General features: G+C 40.5%; 1 protein-coding gene across 1 annotated transcript in view; it reads right to left on the reverse strand.

The window, feature by feature from the left end:
- Window positions 1–26,458, reverse strand: part of igsf9bb (immunoglobulin superfamily, member 9Bb) — a 271,399-nt gene extending 244,941 nt beyond the window's left edge. Inside the window, exon 1 of the mRNA XM_041802061.1 lies at window positions 26,395–26,458. Coding sequence (XP_041657995.1) covers window positions 26,395–26,458 — 64 coding nt within the window. The remainder of the gene's footprint in view (window positions 1–26,394) is intronic.
- Between the last annotated feature and the right edge of the window lie 207 nt (window positions 26,459–26,665).

Below are 26,665 nucleotides of genomic sequence, written 5' to 3' on the forward strand. Positions count from 1 at the left end.
TGCATTCAGAGGGCTGGACCACATGGGCCAAAAATCACATCTCTGTATTTAGTTGAATGGTGATACAGGACATGTAACATGATTCTGAAAATAAATAACCAATGGTTGTCAAAATACCTGAAAATACACTTCGTATGATTCTGGCAAAAATAAAGCCATTACTGCACTTAAAAGGAAAACCTTATATTTTTGGGAAATATTGTATTGTATGTATTTTAATGCTACTTAACATTTGTAAGTTTTGAGTTGAAATGCACTCAAAACCATTGTTGTTTTCTGTATTTTCCTTGATAACCAAGCAGGTAGACTGATGACACCATTTATGGGTTCTACCATAATCAGAATTGCAAAATGCAAAACTGTCCAGTATACTTGTAGTTTTCCATCACTATCAAATTATGCAGCACAAGTTATATTGAAATTGACCGTGATAAAGTCATATATTCGTGTTATCAAATCATATGTGCTAAAATGACAAAAAATGCTCTTCACAGTGTTTTTCTCAATTTAGCATATTTGAGTGCTGATAAGCACAAATTAGTAATTTATCTTGTTAAATTAGAACTGTGCGCTCTAGTGGTCTTAGCTTGGTAAAAAAAAAAAAAAAAAAAAAAAAACAGATAAGAAGACTGAATGCTTGAATTTTCTTAAAAGCTGTGCAAGAGGATTCATATCAAAACAATACTGTCCTATCCTGAATCTCATAAAAAATGTAGGTTTAATACAGCATAACAGAGGTAAATTTTAATAACATGGACATAGGAATCCTTTGAGGACGTCCCTGACCTGCCACACAGAGTCTAAATGTCTGAAACATCTCCACAGACCCGGCTCTCCATCCAGCTGTTTTCAGTGAACACAAAGATCAGCGTGTTAACCTGCCGTTTCTGAACCCTCAGGTACTGAAATGCCTTAAAATCAGCAAGAAGCTTCATTAAAATTCCTCCTGCTCCTGAACTGTGTTCTTCTCAGTCCCTCCCTCCTCACTGATCAGAGTAAAGCTTCCTCAGCCCATCAGGGACGTCCCGCATCTGCCCGTCCATATGCCCAACCACGAGACGCACACAGCTGTGCAAACGGTTTACTAATGAGGACGATAAACTACAGGGTAGACCAGGAAAGCTGAAATCAATTCACTTCACCTGATGACAAACTTTATCCTCCAAAACAACCAGAATAAAAAAAGGTAGAGCAAAGTCAGCAGAAAACACCTCTTTCATGTGAGTGTGACACATTATAAACGTCACAGAGACCACCAGGGGTCTCATCAATGCAATATTCCCTTTATTATCATAATCCACATGGAAATGTGTGCATATGATCAAGTCTTAATAACTTCCTCTATAAATCTACATTCAACTGTAAAAACTTCCTTATGAATAAAACTGCACCAAGATGAGCCTGCAGGGGGCGCTGGTAGCAGAGAGCTTCTGTTCCTACACAGGCTGTTGTCCTCAAAGATTGGCAAATGCATTTTATTAAGCGCTGGGTCATATATTGAGATTCAGTTACAGTTTTAGCTCCCCACGATAATAAAAACAAGATGACTGTAAGTAGAAATTTACTGTGAAACATGCAGTGCCTTATGTGCTTTTGTATCATGTGTAATGTGTGCTAACCTGAGCATGTGCACCCTCCAATTAGAGCACAGCTAGCACTGGCAGCACTGTGGCTAAACAGTGACAAAACTTATATTTTTGGTGAAATTAGCATTTGAATTTATACACCTTTAAGCGTCTATTTACCTATTCAGCTAAACACTTATTTGAATTTGGTTTAACCGACTAGTCTTAAAAGGAAAAAATCCCTAGAAAACAGTCAAATTCCTCACAGGGTCATTGTGTCAGCGGGTGTGATGTTAGCCTGGTATACTCTCTACAGTGGGGCTAACATTAGCAGCTAACTCCACCAGCCTTTGTTCCTCTTTGCATATTAATATCGTGCTCTCATATGTGGCCTCTCTTCCCTTCAGGTGAGTAGTTACTCATGAGTTAAACACTCGACAGTCTACATAACACTTTTTTTACATTACTACTTTAAAAAACTGTCATACCTTGCTATACCTACTACATGCTAACCGCTAAACTATCGCTGAGCTCATATTTACATCTGATGAAGGGCCAGAGAGAAAGGCAGCGGCCTTTAACTAAAGATACAGGTTCATTATAGTTTAAAAGAGCATAATAGACCAGGATTTCAAGCCTGCATTTATAAAAAAGATTGGTAATTTGTTTAACCGACTCATAACTCCTGCACCGGTTAATTTAATAAACGATTTAACTGTTTAATCAATTAACCGTACACATCCCTAGCACGTACTGAAGCAGATTTACTGTCTGTGTCCCGCATTTTGCATTTTTGCATGACGTGCCACCAAACTTCTGCCATTACACTCCTGTCTTCTCCAGCAGCTGCACATCAGGCTCAAATACACAGCTGATGGACTGAAGTTCCTGTGTAAAATAAAAGGATTGGTGTGATCATTTTAAAGAGTCAGAAAATGTAAAAAAAAAAAAAAAAAAAGAGATGAAAATAGATAATGTTGTTTGAAAAGGCCCTCTTTTTTCCAGCTGCACATGGACAGGACACGTGGCACTTGATGAGATAATACATGAGAAATTAAAGGCTGTATGAGCTCAAACTGCCCGTGGAAAATTAGTTATTCTAAGCAGATATCGTCATTATAACAAGACAGAGCAAAGAATTTTTGTATTCATATGTGCTGTGCCACATTATGGTGTTGATGACAAGGAAGAGTAATCACTCTAATGCACCCGCATATAATATAAATATAAATATAAAGGCGCGATCATGACAGTGAATGTGCAGTACTGGCCCTCTTTTGGAGACAGACTCATTGCACACTATCTTTAGAATAAAATCCCTTTAAAGTGAGTTACCGTGAGTGCTGATGCCATGGAAACGATGCATTGTGTCCTTCAATCACAGTGTGAACCAGGAGGTGTTTAGGACATCGGGAAATGAAATGTTACAAGCAGTTGCAAGTTTCAACTCATCTCGTCAGAAATTATCCTGTTGGGGGTCGTGGGGGCCTATCCCAGTTGTGAGTAGTCGCCAGTCAATCACAGGGCTGACATATAGAGACAGACAACCAGGCACGCTCACACTCACACCTACAGCCAACCTAGAGTCTCCAATTAACCTAACAAGCATGTATTTTTCTGGTGGAGAAAAAAACCCGGAGAGAACCCACACGTGCACAGGGAGAACATGCAAACTCCGCCCAGAAAAGCCTTGACCGGGGAAGCCAACCAGGAACCTTCTTAATGTGAGGCAACAGTGCCAACCCCTGCGCTGCTGCGCAGCCCACTTTAGGTGTCTGAGAAACCATTTTTTGCCATGGTTTCAGGTATCAATATTATTTCATTTTAACTTATTTTAGAGAGAGTCAAAATTTTTGCCTAGTGACGACTCCACATGAAATGAAATCCTGCATTTTCCTGCACGTTTGTGCAGAGGTGTTGATGTATTTTCACTGTGAAACCATCATTCAGTACTGTTTTTTCTCTGCATCACTGCTTGGTACAACCAGAGCTTACTCTCTACACTTTATCTCAATAATAGCACACAACTGCTCTCTCTCTCTCTCTCTCTCTCTCTCTCTCTCTGCAGTGTGGGGTTTGAAATATCACTGAAACCTAGGCTTTTTTGTGACTTTGGTACTTTTTAGTACTAGCAAGTGTCAAAATTATCATTGTAATGTTTACACCAGAGGGGGTATCAAAAAGTCTCAGACATTTTGACAAACTAATCTTTCACATCCAAGATTTCACAAAAACATGCAACTTGATGCTCTGCAGGAGTTTTCCTGCTTTTTGATTTTATCTATTCCTCTTCTGTACACTGCTCTTTGAGAATTTGGGAGTTTTTTAAAGTCTGATACTTCTGATGGTTAAAATAACTGAAAGCGTATCATTTTCAAGCTTTTGTTATCAAAAAGTAGCACAGTGTCAGACATGTTGACCACCTACAGAACATACAACTGCTTTGAAAGTGACATAAGATATTGAAAAGCTTCTCCAGACTCTTTTACATTCAGCTGCTCTTGCTCATCAAGTAAAAGTCAAAAGAAAATTGATTTAGCAGTAAATCAAAGAAACTCGATATTTTACAGAGATGTGATTTTTGTCTAATTGAGAAACTTCAGGATCAAATCCGGTGTCACAGTGAAGTGAAATATGGCTTTTCTTTGACTCATGGTCCGGCATTAATCAAAAGAATTACACTAAAATAGAATCTTCAATACTCTCCAATCTAAAGCCCACAGTGGCAGTACAAGTCGTCAATACAGCCGGGTCATTTTTTGATGATGTGCCCACTCCGTGCTGCCTGACTGCAGCAGAAGAGCTTCAGCAATTACTGGCTGGACGCCTTTTTGATGACTCAGCTAAAGGACACGGGTACAATATATTCAGAACAAATACCAGAGAGCGGTACCTTCCCGAAGTGCTGCTCCAAGTCCGATACTTCATCATGATCAGTACTTCGTGCACACACTCCTCTATAACTACCTCCATCTATTTCTCAGATGTGAGGAGGAGCTGTGAGGGAGTGGGACGAGTTAGGGAGGATGTTTGATATAAAGCAGCAGCTGTCATTATGTGGAACAGATAGTGTCTTTATCCATGCCTCCTCGTGTCTTTCAGCAGCGATATCATTGAAGTAACACAGGAAGGGAATACTAGATAAGGAACCCATCCTCCCCAGCACAGAATTAAGCATCAGCCTTGAGACACTGAGTGATGGTGCAGACAAGGAGCATTACAATACACTCGCAGCTGCTGAGAGACAATCTGCATACAACTGTGAATCATAGGAGATCTCACTCATTCAGGCTTCAGATAGCTCAGAGGTTTGACTTTACTCAGAGTACTTAATGGACAGTTCTGTTGAACTGTCGTCAACCATGACTGAAGTTACACCTCAAGGACACACCTCAGCCCTTCTTCCTGACCCATGACTGTACACGTCAAAACAAAAGATGCCTGTTATCTCTAGATCAGCCTCATCAGTGACAGTGTTATTCTACCCTCCTAGATGAACTGGAAAATAAACAACACAAGTTTAAAACAATATAATAAAACATTTCGAACAACTTTTTGTTGTACTGAAATAATTACTGAAGGAGAACAAACCAGCGTGCATCCGTCTACATTCAGAAAATGTCCCTGAATGCAGCACAATAACTAAAATACACTAATTATCTTCACAGAACTGATGATTACAATTAAAGCATCCAAACATCAGGATGTAGGTAGCGTATGTAGCGTATGTAGTGTCTGTAGCGTAGCCTACATTTACCTAAGTAAACTAAAAATAAGTCCACTGGTCAGGACTTCCAGGAATCATGTGACATTGCCATCTCTCCTCTGTTCTTCATCTGTCTGTGTAGGTCAGGTATGGGACCATACATACTTCCCCGTGTCACCCTTGGTCCTGTACTGCTCCAGCCTCCTGATGGCCAACATCCAGGCCTGTGTCAGGCCCATGCCCCTCTCTCCAGGGCGGCAGCCCCCAGGGTCTGGTCCAGCCTACCAGGTCAGGAGCACCTAGTGTGTGGTAAGCTGTCCTGGGAAAGGGTGCCAGGTACCTGCAGCTCCTGCATCCTGCAGATGACTCGTCCCGTCCCCACTCTCATGAGCGCATCAGCCTCAGACACAATAGCTCTATTTCCCTGAGAAATGTGTGATATCTAAATAGTGCAATAAAAACTGGTAATGGAAACACCAGAATTTCAAAAAACTCTCAATTATCACTTAAAAGTTGGTTTTTCAGACGTTTCAATATAGAAATATATAGCAAAAGTGCAAAGGAAACATTTTTTTCCACATTTACAAGTCACAGGACGTAACACATGGTGTCACATGACCAGTTCATTCCGGGACAACATGGTACAGTACACGTGGACAGAAGAGGATACGAGATTTTTCTTAACATTATATTTTTATTCTTATACACTATATTGCCAAAAGTATTCACTCACCCATCAAAATAATTGAAATCAGGTGTTCCAATCACTTCCATGGCCACAGGTGTATAAAATCAAGCACCTAGGCATGCAGACTATTTCTACAAACATTTGTGAAAGAACGGGTCGCTCTCAGGAGCTCAGTGAATTCCAGCATGGTACTGTGATAGGATGCCACCTGTGCAACAAGTCCAGTCATGAAATTTCCTCACTCCTAAATATTCCACAGTCAACTGTCAGTGGTATTATAACAAAGTGGAAGCGGTTGGGAACGACAGCAACTCAGCCACCAAGTGGTAGGCCACGTAAAATGACCGAGCGGGGGTCAGCCTATGTTGAGGTGCATAGTGCGCAGAGGTCGCCAACTTTCTGCAGAGTCAATTGTTACAGACCTCCAAACTTCATGTGGCCTTCAGATCAGCTAAAGAACAGTGGTAGAGAGCTTCATGGAATGGGTTTCCATGGCCGAGCTGATGCATCCAAGCCATACATCACCAAGTGCAATGCAAAGCAAAGAGACACGTTCTCTGGAGTGACGAATCGCACTTCTCCATCTGGCGATCTGATGGATGAGCCTGGGTTTGGCAGTTAACAGGAGAAGGGTACTTGTCTGACTGCACTGTGCCAAGTGTAAAGTTTGGTGGAGGGGGGATTATGGTGTGGGCTTGTTTTTCAGGAGCTGGGCTTGGCCCCTTAGTTCCAGTGAAAGGAACTCTGAATGCTTCAGCATACCAAGAGATTTTGGACAATTCCATGCTCTCAACTTTGTGGGAACAGTTTGGGGATGGCCCCTTCCTGTTCCAACATGACTGTGCACCAGTGCACAAAGCAAGGTCCAGAAAGACATGGATGAGAGAGTTTGGTGTGGATCAACTTGACTGGTCTGTACAGAGTCCTGACCTCAACCCCATAGAACACCTTTAGGATGAATTAGAGCAGAGATTGAGAGCCAGGCCTTCTCGTCCAACATCAGTGTGTGACCTCACAAATGTGCTTCTAGAAGAATGATAAAAATTTCCCATAAACACACTCCTAAACCTTGTGGAAAGCCTTCCCAGAAGAGTTGAAGTTGTTATAGCTGCAAAGGGTGGACCGACGTCATATTAAACCCCATGGATTAAGAATGGGATGTCACTTAAGTTCATATGCGAGTCAAGGCAGGTGAGCGAATACTTTTGGCAATATAGTGTATTTGGCTTTTGCCATGTGGACCTTGCCTCTGACCTTTGCTCAGATACCAAGGACTGGAGCTGAACGATTGGCAAAAATTATATAATTATATAATTTATTGTGATTTCTTTCCCAATATTGGGATCGATTTTATATGTGATTATCATTATGTTCCTCATTTTATGTATTTTTTAACAAACTCAAGCAATAAATCATTCTATAACCTACAATGCAGTGTTAATTTCATCGACAAAACTATGACTAAAAATGTTAGTCGACAGCCCTTTTTTTCCATGACAAAAACCAGACTAAAACTAACAAAAATAGATCGAGATGACTAAAACTGACAAAAACTAAGTTTAGTTTTCGTTAACTTGACTAAAACTAGACTAAAATGTAGTTTAGTTTTTGGCGGACATTCAAAATCTGTGATATTTCTCCACTGTGGGTAAATCTGTCAAAAAACAATGCAGCTGTATCTATTCTGCCTCTCAGCAGTAGAAAGCAGGGACCCCAGGTTTGTCAGGGTGCACTGAACACACCACCATGATTTGGTACCAGATTTAGGCAAGAAAATAAATGCTTGGACAAAAAGTAAAGGCTAAAATGTGAGGACTTTTTATGGACTCAATCTAGACTGAAATGACAGAAATGACTAAAATGACGTCCGGTGAACCAATCACCTTATAGACGAGTCCAAGTCAGTGGTTGAACTCAGTCTCGCTGTCAGTGAATCGTTGGGTTAGTTCAGTCCATTGCACTACAACTTCCACACTCTCACCATTCACAGAAACAGAGCCTCAAATGCCAGGGTCTTTGTTTTGTCCCAGGAGACGTGCATTCCCAATGCTTCAGCCTCTTCATTCATCAAGTTAAGAGCCCCAAAAGGCCATCTACAGTTTCCACAAGGATCACGGCATCATCAGCAAAGCCCAGATCAGGGATCAGGACATCGCCAAATGACAATCCACAGTTCTCTGTCCCTGTTACCCACCCCATTATCCAGCCCATACAGGTACTGAAGAGTGTAGGAGCTAAGACGCACCCCTGCCTCACCTCAAAATCAACAGGGAAGAAATCAGAGATGGAGCCACCACACTTCAGCACTCTCTGTACCAGAATATAGGGCAGACATCAGCTAGATGAGTGAATGTGGCAACAGTGGCTGCGAACAACCCTCTACTGGATAACCAAAAGTGCACAGTGAGGACCCAAAGTGCCAGGATGTGGTCTAGTTAACTTCATGTGTGCATCTGTTACAGAAAGAAGCAGAAATACTCACAGACAACAACATCTTGCACCTTCTGGCACATGCAGACAGGTTGTTGATGTATTTCTAAGTTCTTTGGTGTAAACCTGCTGTGAAACAATCAGAAAATACCAATCTTTTTTTTCACGTTACTGTCTCTTTAAGACTGCCAACACTATCTCCCCCTCCTTCTCTCTGCTGTGGCCCAACCAATAAGAACTTTCTTCAAGCTTTGCATGAATGTCCATTCTGACTGGATGAACTGTTTAGGTTTAGGAGATCAAAGGTCAAGGTCAGAGCTTCATCATATTGTGAGAGAGACCAGCATAACAAAATTTTGACCAACACTATGAAGTCTTTTATTCTAGTGATAACTTCAGAACAACTTTCAATAGCTGGCAGTGCATCCTGGTGACACACTGCCAGCTCTACTTTACAGAGAACTGGGCAGAAAAACAACCACGAGTCATGTCTATCTGGGTTAATCGAGCATAGAAACACACTGACCTTAGAAAAGCTCCATCACCCTGTGGACTGTCTTTACTGTAATGGAAAAGATCCAACATTTTATTTCATCAGTTCATCCAGCTGATCAGCTGATCAGCCCCAATAGACCTATCTACTGGACCAAAATGGGGGCTGATGGGAGTTCTGGGGCTGACAGCGCCACCGGTCACTTCCTCCTCGGCCTAAATACCATCCTGATTGACGCCGACTTTTGTCAAATGTCCCATTTGCCCCAAAGCATCATGGATGCTTCTTTACATTAAGATCAGCCACAGTGAAAGCTTCTTCTTTATATAGATGTCCAATCCTCGAGCATGGAGATAAACAGCCCTGCTTAAAGCTGGGCACAGTATTTTCTTTTAATCATACATGGTCTATTTATTTAAAGACTTGCTAAAACTGCTAAAACTCTTAAAAGACTCTAAAAAGACTGACATCTGAGACTCTCTCACATCTACAGACAAAAGCTGAGCTTTTAGTCTCAGACTAAGATTTTGCAAAGTCAGGGGGTCACTAACTACAAAACTAGAATACGATTCCTTTTGAGATTATTTCCCATCATGCATCTGGTGGGAAACAACAATTTATGGGCAGAAAACAAGATGTAGAAGGAGATGGAGATGGCATTTAAGTTATCTTTTATAACGCGATGTTTTAAAATAATTCACATCAAGTAGAAATGAAGGGAAAGTTAAACATCCAAGCAACTTTGCATGTTACTGCAACAACCCAAGAGGTATCCCATTTCAGAATAAAAGCACCGTATGAAAACATGAATCATCTCACCACAGAAACAAACTGATCAGGCTTTTACTTTGAAAATCCCAATGGCGGTTTACCATACCTGTCATGTCAGCCTGGAATGAACTGACAGACAAGGCAACACAAACACACAGGTGCAGAGAGACGCCAAGACTGAAGAAAGGCCGCCTTAATGTCTTATGACCACCTTACACCTAACAACTGAGGCAACGGGAACAAGCTGCAACTTTAGCAAGACTCCCATGATTTTACTCCGACTTTGGAATTTTGTCAGCGAATTTGAAATCCTAAGGTGTTAGGCCGCCTTCAGTTGCATGGTAAGTTGACACAGATTGACTCAGGCCACGTTTACATGAAAACAGTCTGAATGACAGCGTTTTGATAGCGACTGCTCTGCACTGAGATCTGCAAAATAACCTATAACTGTAGCATGCATGCTGGGCCAGTAGTTAGCAGTGTCACTTTGTACTGAAACAACACCTGCATGCATGCATACCCTTCCTCCTGACTGGAGGAGTAATGCACATGTCCATAAAGCTTCCTCTTTAATATGCCAGACCAAAATCTTTGTTGCAGATCAAATTTGTAAACCATGCAACAAAGATTCATCTTTACACTGGGTTGACTGCTAAAATACTGAGTCTATGAATAAAATCCTACAAACTCTAACCTTAAAGAGTCGATGTTTTTGGTTCAGCAAGCGGCTCTAAGCTCAGATGCGTGCTCTGATTCTAACAGCATGTGTGACCTCAATCCAGGAAGTTGAATGTTGGATTTATCTGAAGCCTCAGAGCTCAGCGGAGGACGTCTCTCTCTGATTCCCATTTAAACTCTGCTCATACACGTCGATGAGACCGGGCGATAAAGAACACTGACACTCCAGAAAAAGGAAATGAGCCTTTTGAAGTCCCGGGAGCTTCAGAAATAAACCGATGCAAGAGAAACAGATAGGATGCGGCCTTGTGAAACAGTCCAAAGAAAGGAGACGCTTACTTGAAACAGGTGAGAATTAATATGTTGAGTCATGTAGTCGATACCAGCAGCGATCGGTATCAGATCAATGAAAGGCCTGATGGAAGCGATGAGAGCCACACACAGACTCTAAACACACCGGAGAAAAAATGCTGAACACCCACAGGGTTGGAGTCCACGCTGTGAATGAGACACACGTCTGTGTTTTCTTGGTCAGCAGCTTTTGTTTTTGCCAAGCAGCCACCCACTTAGAGGGAGAAACCTCATTAAGCAATCATACTGCAGGGATCATCAAAAAAAGAGAAACCGGGATGGCAGGAAGGATTCTGGGAGTAAAATTAATTAGGCACCAGCGCTCCTTGACAGTTCATTTAAACACACAGTTTACCCCAAAAATACACAGAGAGAGCAGCACAGCAACCGTCTGAGCTTTTCTGGGATTCATATGAACCTCATTTCACTTCAGCAAACACAGATTCTTCAAGAGGAGCTCGCAGACCTGCTGGACCTTTTAGCACAAATGTTTGATATAATTAGAGAGAAGTGCTCACAGGAGGCAAAACCGATGCCACCCTTAGCTCAGCATGGTAAAACCCAGTCTGGGTCCAGTCATTAGCTTGATTCACTCTAGCATTAGGAACATCACTCACCGCCGTTCTAATCAAGCACAGCAAACAGATCAAATGTGCTCCTTCCTCTCCAAGTTTAATGTCTGTAATAATAGCAGTGAGCGTGCTGTCTTTGCGGAGCGTCTCTGTCGACCTTTCTGGGCTTTAGCAAACACTGTGTGCTGCATTTGATAGACTCGGTTTGTCCTCAGTCCAAAGCTTCAGTGATTCATTCATAACAGCTTAAAAACTTTTTAAAGTTGTGTTTGAACCCATGACTCATTTGTTTTAAGTCCAGGATGAGTCAAAGAAGCCGGCTGTTGCGTTTAGCGAGGTCAGAGAAGCAGCTGTACTCAGTACTGCTGCTAAGACTGAGTAAAATTAACCATTGACACACTTTTCCGACAAGTTCTTCCCAATAAATTATTTCTTCCAGGTGCTTTTATTGTGAACTCGACATCAGGAAATGTGGCGATAGCAGCTTGACGACCTCAGCAGGAGAGAAATGAAACTTAAACTACAGGTGAAGTATCAAAGAAGTGAATACAGAGAGACTTATAAATCACTTTATGTGATCTTATGCACAAATATGAGTTCATTTTGCCAACACAGTGTTGTCTGCATTTAAATGCATTATTTCTAGGGTTGAACAGTACTGGTTTCAGGGCAGGTATGGATACTAATCACTAGTGAATGAGACCGATATTTGGCACCCAAACACATTTATTTTTACAAATCAAATGTTGGCAAAAGTAAAAATGCATGATCATTAAAATGAAGAAAAAAAAAACTCTTTAGCTCTATTAGCGTGAGAGTTGGTACGGAGCTGATGCCCTAAACTCAACGTGTCAGTGACACCCAGGCTTAAGTACTGATTAGCTGGTACTCATGTGACATTTAGCCAATCAGATTGTGTTGTTACTGGACATTTGGTGGGACTGCGGAGAGTTAAAATCAAGACAGAGTAAACTACACACTTTAAAGTGGAGCCCAAGTATAGACTGATTAATTTTACTGATTATCTGTAAAAAAAAATTACAGATACTAATAATTGGCAAAATTCCAAATGCCTGCCTCAATAATCAGCCAGGCCAACCCCTAATTATCTTTCAGTTTTGTAATACTATGATATAATACTGTTGCTGCAAAGGGCAAGAAAACAACTGTGATGTACATTTTAGTCTGTCACGCCCAGGCCTACTGAAGAGTGAAGTTGTTCCGATTCCGATACCAGTATCAGAAAAACGCGCAGTAATGCTGAAAATGCACTGGTATCAGCATATTGGTATCAGCGACATCATGTGTTTATGTTTCCCATGTGATACCGGCACTGTCATAGAAAAACACAGGTTGTTAAAGTTGAATAACTTTAGAGCTGTAAATCGTAGCCTCTTACTTTTTTCCTCTTGAAGCTAGCCATTGTACCATTCCAGTGGAGCTATCCATGCATTCCAAGGACTAACAGTGTTTTCTGATATTCATGTCTTATCATTGTGACGGGATTTTTGCATGCTTTGTATTTCAACCTGATATTTGATTTAGTCTGTAGTGTTAGCTGTGCATCTGTTTTTATTGATGAAAGAATGACCTGGTGAACGCCTCTGTTCTAACCCCACTGTGAATCACTCTCTGAGCACAGATGATAGGAAGATACCTTGATCACCACAGGACAGTGTACTTCGTGGTAAATTCCTGAGATGGGTCACCATCTGTTTTATTGTACCCCAATTGATTTACTCTACTGCTAAGGAAGATCTGTGAAGTTGATCAAAGGCTCAGAGGCTTGTTAGAGGGTATAAGAAGGGGCTGAAGCATTTCTTCAGTGGGCCAACCTCTGAACTGCTAACTTCTGTGTGGTTCTGTGTGTTGCTCCCAGAGAATTAAACACTTGATGCATTATCTTTTTGCAGTCTTGTTTTTTTGACTCTCTGTAGGCAGATCGAGAAATTTCAACATCATTTTTTACAATTAAATTTTTAATCATTTATTACCACTAGCTTGAATGCTAACGGCCATATTGTTTTTTTTTTCCAGAATGCTTTGTGAGGGACTTCAAACCAAACTGTGCAGGCCTAAACTCACAGATCATTATGGAGACGGCCTGAGTCGCTCATAATGGAGAGAAAGAGAGACAGAGAGCCCGTGATGTGGCCCTTTAATTAACTTTTCTTTAATATTTTAGGGCAGGAAGTAGCATAAAGAGGAATGATACACAGATTTATATTTGATTTAATACACTCAAATACATGACAGTACCTAGCTTGGTGTAGCCATAGCAACACGTCATAGTCTGTTCTCATTTATCTGTCTCATGTAAAGAACGACATGCTGGACAGCTCACCGCCTTGCTGGCTGCTCATAATGCCCCAATGCAAGAGCAGAAACCCCAAGACAGTGTAAATTCTGTGATTTTTAATTTGTTTGTTAGCAACATAACTCAAAAAGTTGTGGATGGATTTTGATGAAATTTTCAGGAAATGTCATAAATGGCATGATGAAGACCTGATTAGATTTTGGGAGTGATCTGGATCACCGTCTGGATTCGGGAATTTTTTAAAGCATTCTGTACTATTTGGAGATAGGGCTAATGGCGGAGGTCTGCACTCTCCAAGTGCTTTTCTGGTTGTTTATATGGAAGAAAAGACCAGTGGAAGCCAAATTTCTGGTTTCGTCTTCTTCTACACCTTCTTTTCTTGGTCCATTTGACCAAGAGTAATGTGAATGCAGACCAAACCAAAAGAAAGTGCAACAATGTTGCAGTTTCCGTTTCCACAATGGACCGAGTCCCCCGGACTATCAGGTGTGAAAATCACCTAAGGGCAATAGAGATGCTGTGCATTACGACTCTATTTGTTGAGCCATGTTCAGAGTTCATTGTAGGGCTAAAATAATGTGCTAGTTTTCCACAGTGCAGTGGACACAGGTGCTCGGTATCAGCCGATACCAAATGATTTGGTATCAGAATCAGCATCAAGAAGGAAAAAATGGTATTACTCCTAAAAGACATAGCATGAGCTGTGGCTTAATACATCATTTCAAGCACCATTAATAGACAGACTGCAGTCTAGCGTTAGCCCTGTAACATGGTTCACTAATCAGGCTTTTTCAGTAGTGTAAATGGGAAACTTAAGCCTGTCATTGAAGAAGCTTCTTAAGGATTGTGGTGTTTTTGAAACATCAGTGTGGAAGCTTGAAAAGTTCACTTTGGAAATAGCCAAACTCCACTCTTCTCCAGCATGCTCAGCCTCTCTTTGCATGTCGGGCTGCTGTGTCGATTGACTATAAACAATGTGGCACCTTAGCAAGTAGGACTGGGCAATTCATCAAGATTTAGATGAAACCGCAAAATGACCTACTGCAATCTTGAAATCACAGATGGTGCAACATTTCTTTAACTTAAAAAGAAAAAAAAGAAATACCACTTCATTACAGTTTTTGATAAAGAGCTGTTACACTTTGCACATGATTCAAACATCCAAGTGTTCTTTTTTTTCGTACAGTTTGCAAAAAATCCTATTTTCTGATTTTTTTTCTATATGTTTGTCTTACAGACATACAAATATTCATTCCCTATAAGACAACAGTTCATATCACATTTGCAATGAGTCAAAATAATTGTGGGAAGACGCACATGCAGCATAGCAAAGTGGGGTAGAAAAGCAGCTAAAAATGACTCTCCTGCTTCGCACTGCGAGGTATCCCAGATTACTTTGCAGGTGGTTAACAGTGTAAATCTGGAAGGCCGTTTTTATAAATACTCCTTGCTGTTGTTTACTGAGCAGTGCTCGATTCAAAATAACAAGTGAGCAGCAAATGAGCAGAGCCAAGTACTGCCTTCATCATGTTTTTTGAGAGCTGACGTCAGGATCTAAACACTTAAGGTTGAAACTATCTGATCACATTCTTTCACCTTGTAGATCAAGTAAAAATACCATTAAAAGTTGCCTTGTTCCAGACTTCTGTGCTTTTTGATTCTTTTGGTCATTAAAAATGTGGACTGTGGTTTTAAAACATGTACCTAATGATATGGACGTGTCCAAATAAATAAGATCTGTGAGCACAGTCATATTTAAATGTTAACATTTTAAACTAAAATTTACTTTATTCTGTTTCTCTCCTGTTTAGTCAGACATCCTCTTCTTCACACATACACCCCCACTCCTCCTCATCGCCCCCTCCAGCCCTGTTGGCATGTTCACTTGTGGCATATGTATTTATCGAGCAGAGCGAGTGGCATTTATCTCAGAGCTTAGTCATAATTAGTCCAACTCAGTCTGAGGCACACAGCCTGTTAGTGGGCATATGTTCAGATCCTGGTTAAAGACGCTGCGCTCCCTTAGGGGATTCTCTCCGCGCTGACGTGAGCGTGGGTAGGGGCAACAAGTGGGCGTGTCTGAGTCAAGGAGCAGACGGTTGCCGTGGAGCCGCCCCGAGCGTCCATTAACACAACCCACCACGTTCCCTTCCCCCGGCGCTGAGAGAGGGCACTGGAAACCTGGAGGGAGACGAGTTCATCCGAGTGAACGGAGAGGAAGACGACAGGATGGAGAGAGAGAGACGGGAGGAGGAGAAGGGCGAGCAGCCCTGAGTCAGAGGGGAAAAGTAAGAGGAGGAAGTAGGGCTGGGTAATAAGTCAAATGTTTTAGATTTGCTTAAGATACAGGGTAAGAGTACCATTTATACTGATGTGATTTATGCTGATGCGAAATAAAACAAAAATATCTGGCAGAGAGGAAGTCTGACCCAACACGTGTGCTAAGAAAGGATGCACTGATGCATCAGTTTAACATCAGTTTAGGCCGTTATTGGCCCTTTTGACAAACACTGGCCTTAGGCAAATACTACAGGTATGAAATGATGTCAGAAGCACATATTCTCTGATGCTGTCAATTTAATGCTGGCATTCAACTCATCCAACAGCTGATTCAGAAAACAGACTTACTGTTGTGAATTTGTACAAGCATGCCTGATTACTATGACTAAAAAACAACTAAAGATAATTTCAATTTTTTTTTTTTTTTTACATCAAGTTACAGCTAGGACTTCTTTTTTAACGAGAGGAGAAAATGGACATGGGGGGCCCAATGCCTGTGTTTGCCTAGGGTCCCAAAAATTGCTAAATCCACCACTGCTTAAATGTCATCAACCGTTTCTAAAGATATTCAAAGGGCAGTTTAGCTGACACGACCAAGCTCATTAGTGTACCTGATGGTTAAATGAAAGCTCGCAGGGTCGAGCTGCAGTGATGGTCACACTGCAGCACACACACTGAAGCTCTAAAGTTAACAATCCGTGCCGTGAACTGTCCGTTTATTAGTGAGCATTGGGTTAAAGTGTCATTTATAGTGGGAATAATCTCATCTAGGATTGGCCCTGCCTACATAGCGTCTGCCTGGGGCATCACTTCTTGTCTGACTTAAGGAGATAAACAGACTTCTGCACACTGCTGCTCACTTCCTGGTTTCTTATGGTGATTTCAGGCAGATTTAAAATAAAGTTTGTCACAGAAATGAGAAAATGTGTGATTCTGGGAAGACTCTAAAAGCACAGAAGGTGCTGCATGGCTTGCATGAGGTCACCTGACTGTTGTACGTCCTTGCAAAGTGACTATTACAGATGTGCACATCAGCCTTGCAACAGAAATACAATGTAGTGTTCAATCCTAGACCCAGCGACCTTGACCTTTGACCTACAGTCTCCAACATGTAACCACAGTTTACCCTTTAGTTTGAGTGGATGTAAGTGCAACATTTGCACAAACATCCGTTAGTGACCTTGTGACATGGTGGAATTAGTGACCTGTGACCTTGATCTCTGACCTCCAAAATGCAATAAGTTCATCCTTAAGTCAGAGTGGACAAAGTCTGCAGAAAACACCTAAAGGCTTTCTTAAAATAAAGCAAGCACATTTCCAGTTCCACACACTTATCTAAATGTTGACAATGTTTTTGTACAACTTAGACATGGTCTAGGACAGGGGTGTCAAACCCAAGGCCTGGGGGCCAAATCCGGCCCGTGGAACAGTTGAATCCAGCACGCAGGATGATCTCATATCTCTGTTATAACTGGCCCATCAGTAAGAGGTCTGCAGAATTCCTCAAGTATAAAATATAACTTATCCTTGACGATTTAAGAAATCCATGTTAAGTCAAAAAATCTGAAAAATTAAGGAGTAAAAATATTTAGATAAGAAGTCAGGAATGTGGGAAAATTAAATTAATTTGTTCAACTTCATATTTTCAATTTAGCATCTCACAATTAGGACTCAAACTTAGGATTTTTACTTTCTATTTTGTACTTTGAGCATTTCAACTTAATTCAGATTCTGACCTGTTTAACCACTTAATTGTGTACTTTATCTCATATTTTCTACTCCAAACTTGACTTCATAATCCCATAGTTTGACCTTTTAGACTCACAATTTTAGATATTGTATATATTGATTTTTAATTTTGTGATTGCAAATTTTATTTCATATTTTGACCTTTAAACTCATGATTTTGACCTTCTTTCTAATATATTTGCCTTTGAAAAACATTATTTTTCAATTTCATGTTTTGACCTTTTTGAACAAAAAAAATAAATACTTTTCTTAGATAGTGAGCCTTTAAACTTATCTTTTTAACTTTTTAAATGTGAAAATAATGTATAATCAGTGCTAAGTTTTGTATTTCATATTTTAATACTGGTTAAACGAGGTCGACAGTTTATGGTTAAAAAGGTGATCCTGTTCGGCCCTCAGGTTAGTCCTGAATCCAGAATCTGGCCCCTGCTGTGATTGAGTTCGACACCCCTGGTCTAGGAGATAAGCAGCAATTTTTGATGATTAAAACAAAAAATGCTGAATACTGGGTGTCTATGATTCCTGTTTTTGATGCTGTGGTACAAAACAAGGTTTTTATTTTTACAAGAATCCAATTAAAGGTTATAATTTGGTATGGAGAGATACCGAAGAATAAATGACATATAAAGTATATCCCCTACTACTAGTCAGCTCAAAAAATATCTGGATTTAATTTTTGTCCATATTTTCCAGCCCTAGCAGGAAGGGATGAAACAAGGTGAGGATGAGAGGAAAGCAGAGAACAGAGAGGAGGAGAGGCAGTCTGGCTGCGGTCCAGGGTTATCACTGGCAAAAGTGGAAGCGTTTGCCAGCTGCCAGCTGGAGACAGCAGCACTCAGCCAGAAGGATGCTGCCCTGCACAGCTCCTGTCTGCTGGTGTGTTCATCTGTCTGTGAGTGCTGCTCAGCTCTGTCTTTGTGTTAAAGCACCGACAAGGAGCAGCTGCAGAACCAGTAACACTGACAGAGAGGAGCATCTTTACACAACCCAAACAAGCCAAGTCAAAGTCGCCGCAGCCACGAGTTCGAGCTCTTTCCTGCCAAGTTCCCTGCAGCCACAAGCACGTTAGAGACGAGGGAAGCCGCTTAAAAACATCTCCCTAAGTCTCCTCCCCTGGCAGACGATGCTTAAGCGTATCCTCTTTAGGCACAACATTACATAACCGTAAACCCGGTCACATGCCATAAGGATGTCTACGCAAATAAATATACATAAATCTGTGAGATTCAGTGTCAAAAGTTCAGCCCATGCTGATAAAAGCTTGTTTATATCATCAAACGCTCCTTTCTTCACCGCCTAATCATTGATGCTGAAACACAGACGCTGTCCCAGTTTCCTCCGTCTCCCTCTCCTCTCTCGTGTAAACGTTGGGGGGGTTGAAGGAGGGTAAAAGCAGCAGTTTTTAAGAGTCAAGTGTAAAGCTGCTGCAGTGAAACTACTCACTTTGTGTCCCTTTGTCATTGATAGGACAGGTTTACGTGAACACAATACTCAAGTGATATAGAGACTGCAGCATGTCCTTCAAATAAAGTCTAAAAAAGTATGCATTTAAAAGTTTTAAGATTTTTAAAGAACTGACTCACTCCACAACATAACCCAGTGCGCCCCCCCTCCACACAATACATATGAACATGAAAAAACATGTTACAAACACACCAGAATTCGCAACTTTTGCACATTCCTTTTTTTTTTATTTACCGCAAAATTAAGCTTATTTTCGAGTTTTTAAATTCTGACTCTCTGAAGATGAACAGTTCGCTGAAAATACAAACGTAACAAACATCTTAGAGATTAGTAAGCCCTGCCATAATTTGAGTGACCACTGTGGGCTTTTTTTTTTTCTTTTTAATCTCTTTAAGGGATACTTCAACATTTTGGCAAATTCGCCCATTGCCATAATCCCTATAGTCTTAGTAATAGGTTCGGTACCTTTAGTTGTCGGTGGAAGCTCTTTTTAGATCAGCCGGGCTGAGATGGGAGCTGCTCTGCCAATACTATGGAGTCATATGGTAATTCTGGCATTCCCTCATCAAATACACAATCCAACAACTCCAAAACACTCTCATGGACAAGTTGTGACCTGCACATTCACCACGCTATGAAATAATCATGGAACTTTACGAGGCGGAGTTGTTTTCAGAGGCAAATGCAAAGCCAGAACTACACTCCAGACACGGCTGCTGGGCGGAGTGATTTCAAAAGTGGTAAAAGTGGTTTAATCAAGAAAGTAGTTATGAGTATTTGCTTCATGTGTCGTAATGTTACATAATTATAAATTATTATTTCATTATAATATTTCACGCATAATGTTGAAGTATCCCTTTAAGTCTTGGGTGCAGCTGTGAGACTGACAATCTCATGCCATGTTCAATGTCCATCTTTGATTTTTTTTTTGTCTTAATTGCAGCAACAGCAGAAAAACAACTTTCTCACACAGGTAGGATGTTGCAAAAGGAAAGAGGCACCAAGGCCCTCAGTGGCATTGTTGAATCTGAGGTGGCATTAATGAACTGCTCCTATTCTGGTAAAGTCATCAGCTTGTGTTGCTTAGCCTTGCTGCGCCCCCCCCATCATGACCTTGCGCCCCTCTGGGGGGGCCCACGGCCCACTTTGGGAACCACTGACCTAACCAATGATATGATACAACACTAGGAGTGTTTCCTTCAATGCAGTGACTTTACTGGTTCAGATATGGGCTATCAGAATGACACACATGTGATTAGCAGGCTGAACAGTTAAAGTCAGAACCCCTTAGAAGTTGGTTAATCTAATTCTTATTTTCTGTCAGTTCAGGGCCACAGTCCCATGAAGTTAATACTAATCCTTTAATACTGAACTTTCAAAGAGCGAGGAAACCCTGACTCCTCAACACTTCCACCCACTCTTCCAGAAGTTGCCAACAATTTTATGCAATTACGACAGTGCTCTCTTTACTCTTGGTTGAACATGTGACTAAAGATGAATGTTACTGGGCTTTTTTTGGCCATTTAACAAGCTGTACATCTACAAGGCCTCTCTAATAAGGTCACAGCATTTCAAAAAAAGTTGGAGTGGTGGGCCTTGCGAGTGGAAGAGGACTTGAATGATGACTATGTGCACAGTTATGGCGTAACCATTTTAACAATGAAAGGAGCTTCTGCAACTCACCTCAGCTTTAAAGTTTCAACAAGTACTCCAAAAGATTACATGCCAGAGAAATATGACAGGACACGTCAGCCTTTCACCACCTTCACCACCTTCACCGCTGCAGGACGCCCTGCTGGACCTCTCCTCTGACCACACATTACAGGCTGCTTCCTCAACATGCACACTGGAGGAGTTTTAGTTGTCAGTGGCCACAGAATACTCAGGGCTATCAAGAGCTGCAACCAATCCTTTAGCATCCATCTTTCTATGCAAAAAAAAACATTGTCTGTGCTGACACATTAAAAACAAACACAGGCCCAACATGACTCCTCAGAGTTGAGGGTTATCTTAGTGTTGTAGTATCTAACTTAAGCCAAGAATACAACTGTTTTTTCAAACAAGCAGGCCCAGCCATCCCATTACACAGTATAGCTACTGGGTAATCTTTGCCAAAAAAAAAGGAGGAAATGAAATGGAGGAAAGCAAACATTTTGGCTTCAGGGAACCCGCTGGAATGAGTTTATATTATATTTAAAGATTTACAAAGCTAATGCTCTCTCTCTAAAATGTTTTATCCTTCACCCTTATTGTTCATGTCACTTGTTTTTTCACCATCATTCATTTTTATGAAGAGTTCTATGAGATTTCTATGAAATCTAGGAGAGCAGAGTGACATTAGAACCAGAACTTTATTTTCAACCGTTAAAGGGAAAATAACAAGAAATCAAAGTAAATTTCTCAGTTGGTCTTTCAGTCTAGCTGCTCCAATTTTGCTTTCAGCACCATGGACAGCGCCATGTCCATCCACACTGGGACGCAGGAGTGACGGGGATGGGGAACACCAATGCATGCTATCTTGGGGAACCACTGAGTTAGAGGATAGAGAACATTGTATTTAACCTAGCCTCACATGTACATAGGCTAATGTATTTCGCAAAATATTTCCAATGAAGGACCACGTGGAGTTTTCTGTGTGTGGAGCAAACACTCACTTTACAACCAATTACCATTAATAAGCTGCCTGGGTTGTGGAAAGGCCATTATCATGACTGCAGTTTAAAGTCAATCCACTGAGCAGCTCAACTTAAAGGTGTATGTCAGTTTCCAGCAGCAGCACCACTGCCTGTGTTAAACATCTTAAAGTAATAACTGAACTTCTGTTAATAATGGAGGCTGAATATGTCGACTAGACAAACTTGGTTCAACAGGACTCACAGTTTAGGCACTCTTATACTGGATATTACCGTTGTCATAAAGCAGCAAACATGAAAATTCTGCAGCCTACCTTTTCTGACATAAAGCAGATGAAACTTTACTTCCCATTATTATTGCCAGCCAACCCTATTATGTGTCTGCATGCTTCTCAGACCTATTACTAGAGGGCAGCTGAAAAATAACACATTTTGATTTAATTTGATTCACGCTGCTAAGATGCTCACAAAAACTCCTGTCACTAGACCTGATGTCTGTTTCTGCACCAATAACCTGATTTATATGGTGTGACCCATGAGACGTGGCAGCAGTGTCAGCAAGCTCTGACATTATTGACTCTTTAGGTTTGAAAAATTAGAAAGCAGAGCATGCAAACTGGGATAAACTGGGATCGGATGGTTGACGCAGCTGAGGGTAGGGGCTGTAAGAGACTGATGCGATTTTTAATTAATCATTTCTGCTGATAATGTTTACTTTTTTCAAGTTTGGTGGAAATTATCTTTCAAAGAGCGCAGCAAACTGCTCTGAAACTGCAAGCTGAGTGTAAGAGGTCAGCTGCAGGTTGCAAAAGTTAAATCGTCCCTCACCTTTGACAGCATTTAAAACTCTTTTCCAAGGTAATATTCAAATCAAAGAGCTCACATCCAGTCCTCCTATCAAAGCTGCATCACCCCTGACAGACAGAGAGGCATCCTCTGTGTCCTGAAGACTCCTTAAATTCACCTTACTGCAGGTGCAGGCTCAGACAGTGCTCCCTCTAGTGGACAGAGCGATCTGACTCAGCTACAGCAGGAACAGCTCCCCAGGAGGAGGTTAATCCACTCATAGCATTTTAATGACATCTACACCAGCGCACCATACTAATCACATTTGCCTCCACATTTCACGACTCGCTGCTGGCAGCCGGCGTGCAGCTCGCTGAAGCCGGCTGCTGGAGAAGAAATGTGCAAGAGAGCAAACTCACACATCCAAGGAGGAATATATCGTAGGGCTGGGCAGTAAGTCCAGTTTTTCAGATACATTTTCAGCTGGTTAGGAACATATTGATCATGTTGATAGAGATGAAGTTGAATAGAAAATAAATAAAGATGTCACCCCTAATGCTCAGTAAGACTGAAGTAAAACTACTGACAGTACTATTCTCATGGATCTCAAGATAATCCATTGGAAATGCTTTGTCTAAATAGGGAATTATCTGTTTATTTGCCAATTTGACACCATAGAAACACCATTAAAAGTCCCCGTCATCCAACATTTGGCAATTTATTATTCTAATTATCAAAATTATAGGCAAAGTTCTGCATAATGTCTAAATTGCTCAAATACATGAGCAACATATAAAAAAGTAGCAGGAACTAGAAAGAAGTGAGGGAAACTCTAACCCCTCACTAGTTCTGCCCACTTTTCCAAATGTTGCCGACAAATTCCTGCAATTCATCTTCTCTTTGGTTAAAATATGACTGAAGATCATTTCAGTTCTGGACTTTCTGATAAGACCAATTATTCAAGTAAAGATTTTGACCGCAAAACACTTGACCAAAAAAACCTGACAGTCTGAAATCAGGGAAATGTTGTGAATGTTTTTGCACAATATATGTGTTTTCTGCATTTTCTGATAGTTTTCACACAAAAAAAATCCAATATAGAGCAAACACTAACTCCTCACCAGATCCACCCACTTTTCCATATTTTGCCAACATATTTTTGCAATTTTGACAGTGCACTCATTCTCTTTTGTCTTTTTGACATGCTTTAAAAACAAACCTGACAACATGAGTTAATGGAAATGTTGCCAATGTTTTTCTGCAATTTGTGCAATATGTAGAAGATTTCTGCAGTTTTTTTAAACATTGGAAAAAATGGCCAATACTTGCAATGAGCGAGGGAAACCTTCACTCTTCACCAGTTCCGCTGACTTTTCCAAACTTCCAGATTTTCGGATAGTGCTCTCTTTCTATTGGTTGAAAATATGACTTAGGATCATTATGATGCAGGACTTTATGATAGGACGGATCATTAACATGATGGAAATGTTTCCTGCCTTTTGACTGTTACAAAGAACGGCCCAAGGTTGAAAATATTCACTCCTCACCAGCTCTACCTTCTTTCTAAATGTTGCCAACAAATTTGTGCAATTTAGGCTGTGCTCTCACTCTTGGTGAAAAATATCACTGAAGTTCATGAAGTATTTTTACTTTCTGATATTACCAATCCATAAAAGAACAACAATTTTATCATTTTAGAACTCTGAACTAACAATTCTTAAAACCTAAATTTATGGAAATGTTGACAATGTTTTTGTACAATTAGAAAAGACATTGGGTGTCTTTCTGCAATTTTTGATCATTAAAAACTAAAAAACTGCCTAATAAAGAAATAGCAAGTAGAAAGGGGGAACCCTAATTCCTCACCAATTTCAACCTCTTTTCCAAATGTTGCTGACAAATTTGTGCAATTTAGAAGGTGCTCTCTCCCTCTCTTTCGGTTAGAAATATGGCAGATCATCTAGTTTTTGTACTTTCTGGTTTGTAAAAAAACAACTCAATTATTTTGGAACACATAATTCTCAAAAGTATTTGAAAACCCATGAATGTAAATGTTGGCAATGTTTTTGCACAATTTAGACAATATGTGGGAGTGTTTCTGCATTTTTGGTCAATTGTAAATAAATTATGCCCTACACTAAACTGGCTAGGAGTAAGGGGATACTCCACATCCTCGCTAGTTCCACCTGTTTTACTTTTCCAAATGTTGCCAATTAATTTGTGCAATTTAGCCAGTGCTCTCTGTTGCTAAACAAAATGACAATAGAACTTTACGTTTTTGTACTTTCTGATACCACCAACTGTGAAAATTGTTTTATTTTATCAATTTGAAACACATAAAAACACACATTTTTCAGACAATATTGTCATAGTGCTATTATGGAAATGTTGTCAACCATTTTGTACAATCTAGAAAATATCTAGAATTTTTAAAAATATATAGATCATTAAAAAAATGCCCAATGTTTAACATGTAAGACGCAATTGAAACCTAAACTTTTCACCAAGTCTACCCCCCTTTCCAAATGTTGACAACAAATTTGTGCAATTTGTGAAAAAAAAAAACATGTTTTTACCCTTTTTGGTAACGCCAGATAATAAAATATTCATCTTATCATTTATAAACAGATGAGCACACAAAAAGTTTTGACAACCTAAAAATAAAAATGTAAATGTTTTCAATGTTGCAATATTTTTGCACAATTTAGAAACTTTCAAGTTTGTTTTTCCAGCAATTTCACATCAAAAATGTAAATAATTGCCTTATATTGAAACCCTAATTCCTCGCTGCTTTACCTTTGTTCCAAATGTTGCCAACAAATTTGTGCAATTTGGGTGGTGCTCTTTTTTGGTTGAAAATATGACAGAGAATAATAAAGTTTTTGTACTTTCTGATACCACCAGTTATTAATTTAGCAATTTTTTATATTTTGAGGTCACAAGAAATTTTGGACAATTACAATTTATGGAAATGTTGCCAATGTTTTGTACAATTTAAACAAAATTTAGGATTTTTCCTTTGTTTTTTTATCATAAGCACAAAAATTCCCAACATTGAACTTGTGAGGAACGAGAGGACCCCTTACTTTTCATCAGTTGCATCCTCTTTTCCAAATGTTGCCAACAGAGTTGTGCAATTCAGACACAGTTCTCCCATGGTTAACATATGACAGATCATTATGTTTTTGTACTTTCTGATGGCACCAAACATTAAAATTAATATAATTTTATAGTGTAAAATTGATGTTGCCAGTATCTTTTCCATCTTTTACAATATTTAAGGGGATTTTCTGCCATTTTTGTTGATCAAACTGAATAATCCCATATTTCTGGGTGTCTTGGTCTTGTATTTTAAGTTGCTGTGGTATCAAACAGATTTTAGTGTGGTTTTATTTTGACTAGAATCACATCAAAGTGTATCAGTCTGGTGTTGTGGCATCCATCTGTTGTTTCTTCACTGATTAAATACTGACATATGAAATATACGCTGGTATGGTTTCGGCCCTTATTGCCCAGCCCTACCATGTCACCACGAATAGGCAGCAAAATCTATCAGTGTGAGGCTAAAAACGTCACAACTCCAGTGAAGCCATCTATCACTGCAAAGCACGACTCACCGTGAGGCATTAGAGAGGGAAGCAGAATTCCTACCAGCCCTCAGACCGGCTCACATCCTCCGTGTTAGAGCTCAGTCATCATTTCACGGAGGACCAGTCCGCTCCTCTCATCATTTACCGGCCGGCCAGGTGCGGTGATGAACACACGCATGAACTTCATGACGTAAAGTGTGACATTTCCAACATACAGCCAAAGTGAGCTCAGAAACAGGCGGGAAAAGGGCTGAGTGAGAGGGAACAAGCAGAGTTTAAAGTTGAGCAGAAGGTGGGGAGAGATTCTGCACTTCGACTCACCTTGAGCGGCCGTTCCTCGGGTGCTGAATACACTTGCTATCAAAGTGGCCACATACCAAATCATAGTACTATCGCCGACCAGAAATAAACCTCATCATATCTCAAAGTGCCCCTTTCGGTGAATCTCTCATCAGGACAAAGTGCCGGTATCCTGTTCAGTCGTTAACCGAGCCCTGGACACTTTTCCATCGGTGCTGTCCCCTCTCTCTTCCCCTCTCCTCCGCTCTCCTCGCGCATCCTGAGACGGATCACCTGCGCCAATGAGACGAGA

This window comes from Cheilinus undulatus, linkage group 12, assembly GCF_018320785.1.
Source record: "Cheilinus undulatus linkage group 12, ASM1832078v1, whole genome shotgun sequence".
NCBI lineage: Eukaryota > Metazoa > Chordata > Actinopteri > Labriformes > Labridae > Cheilinus > Cheilinus undulatus.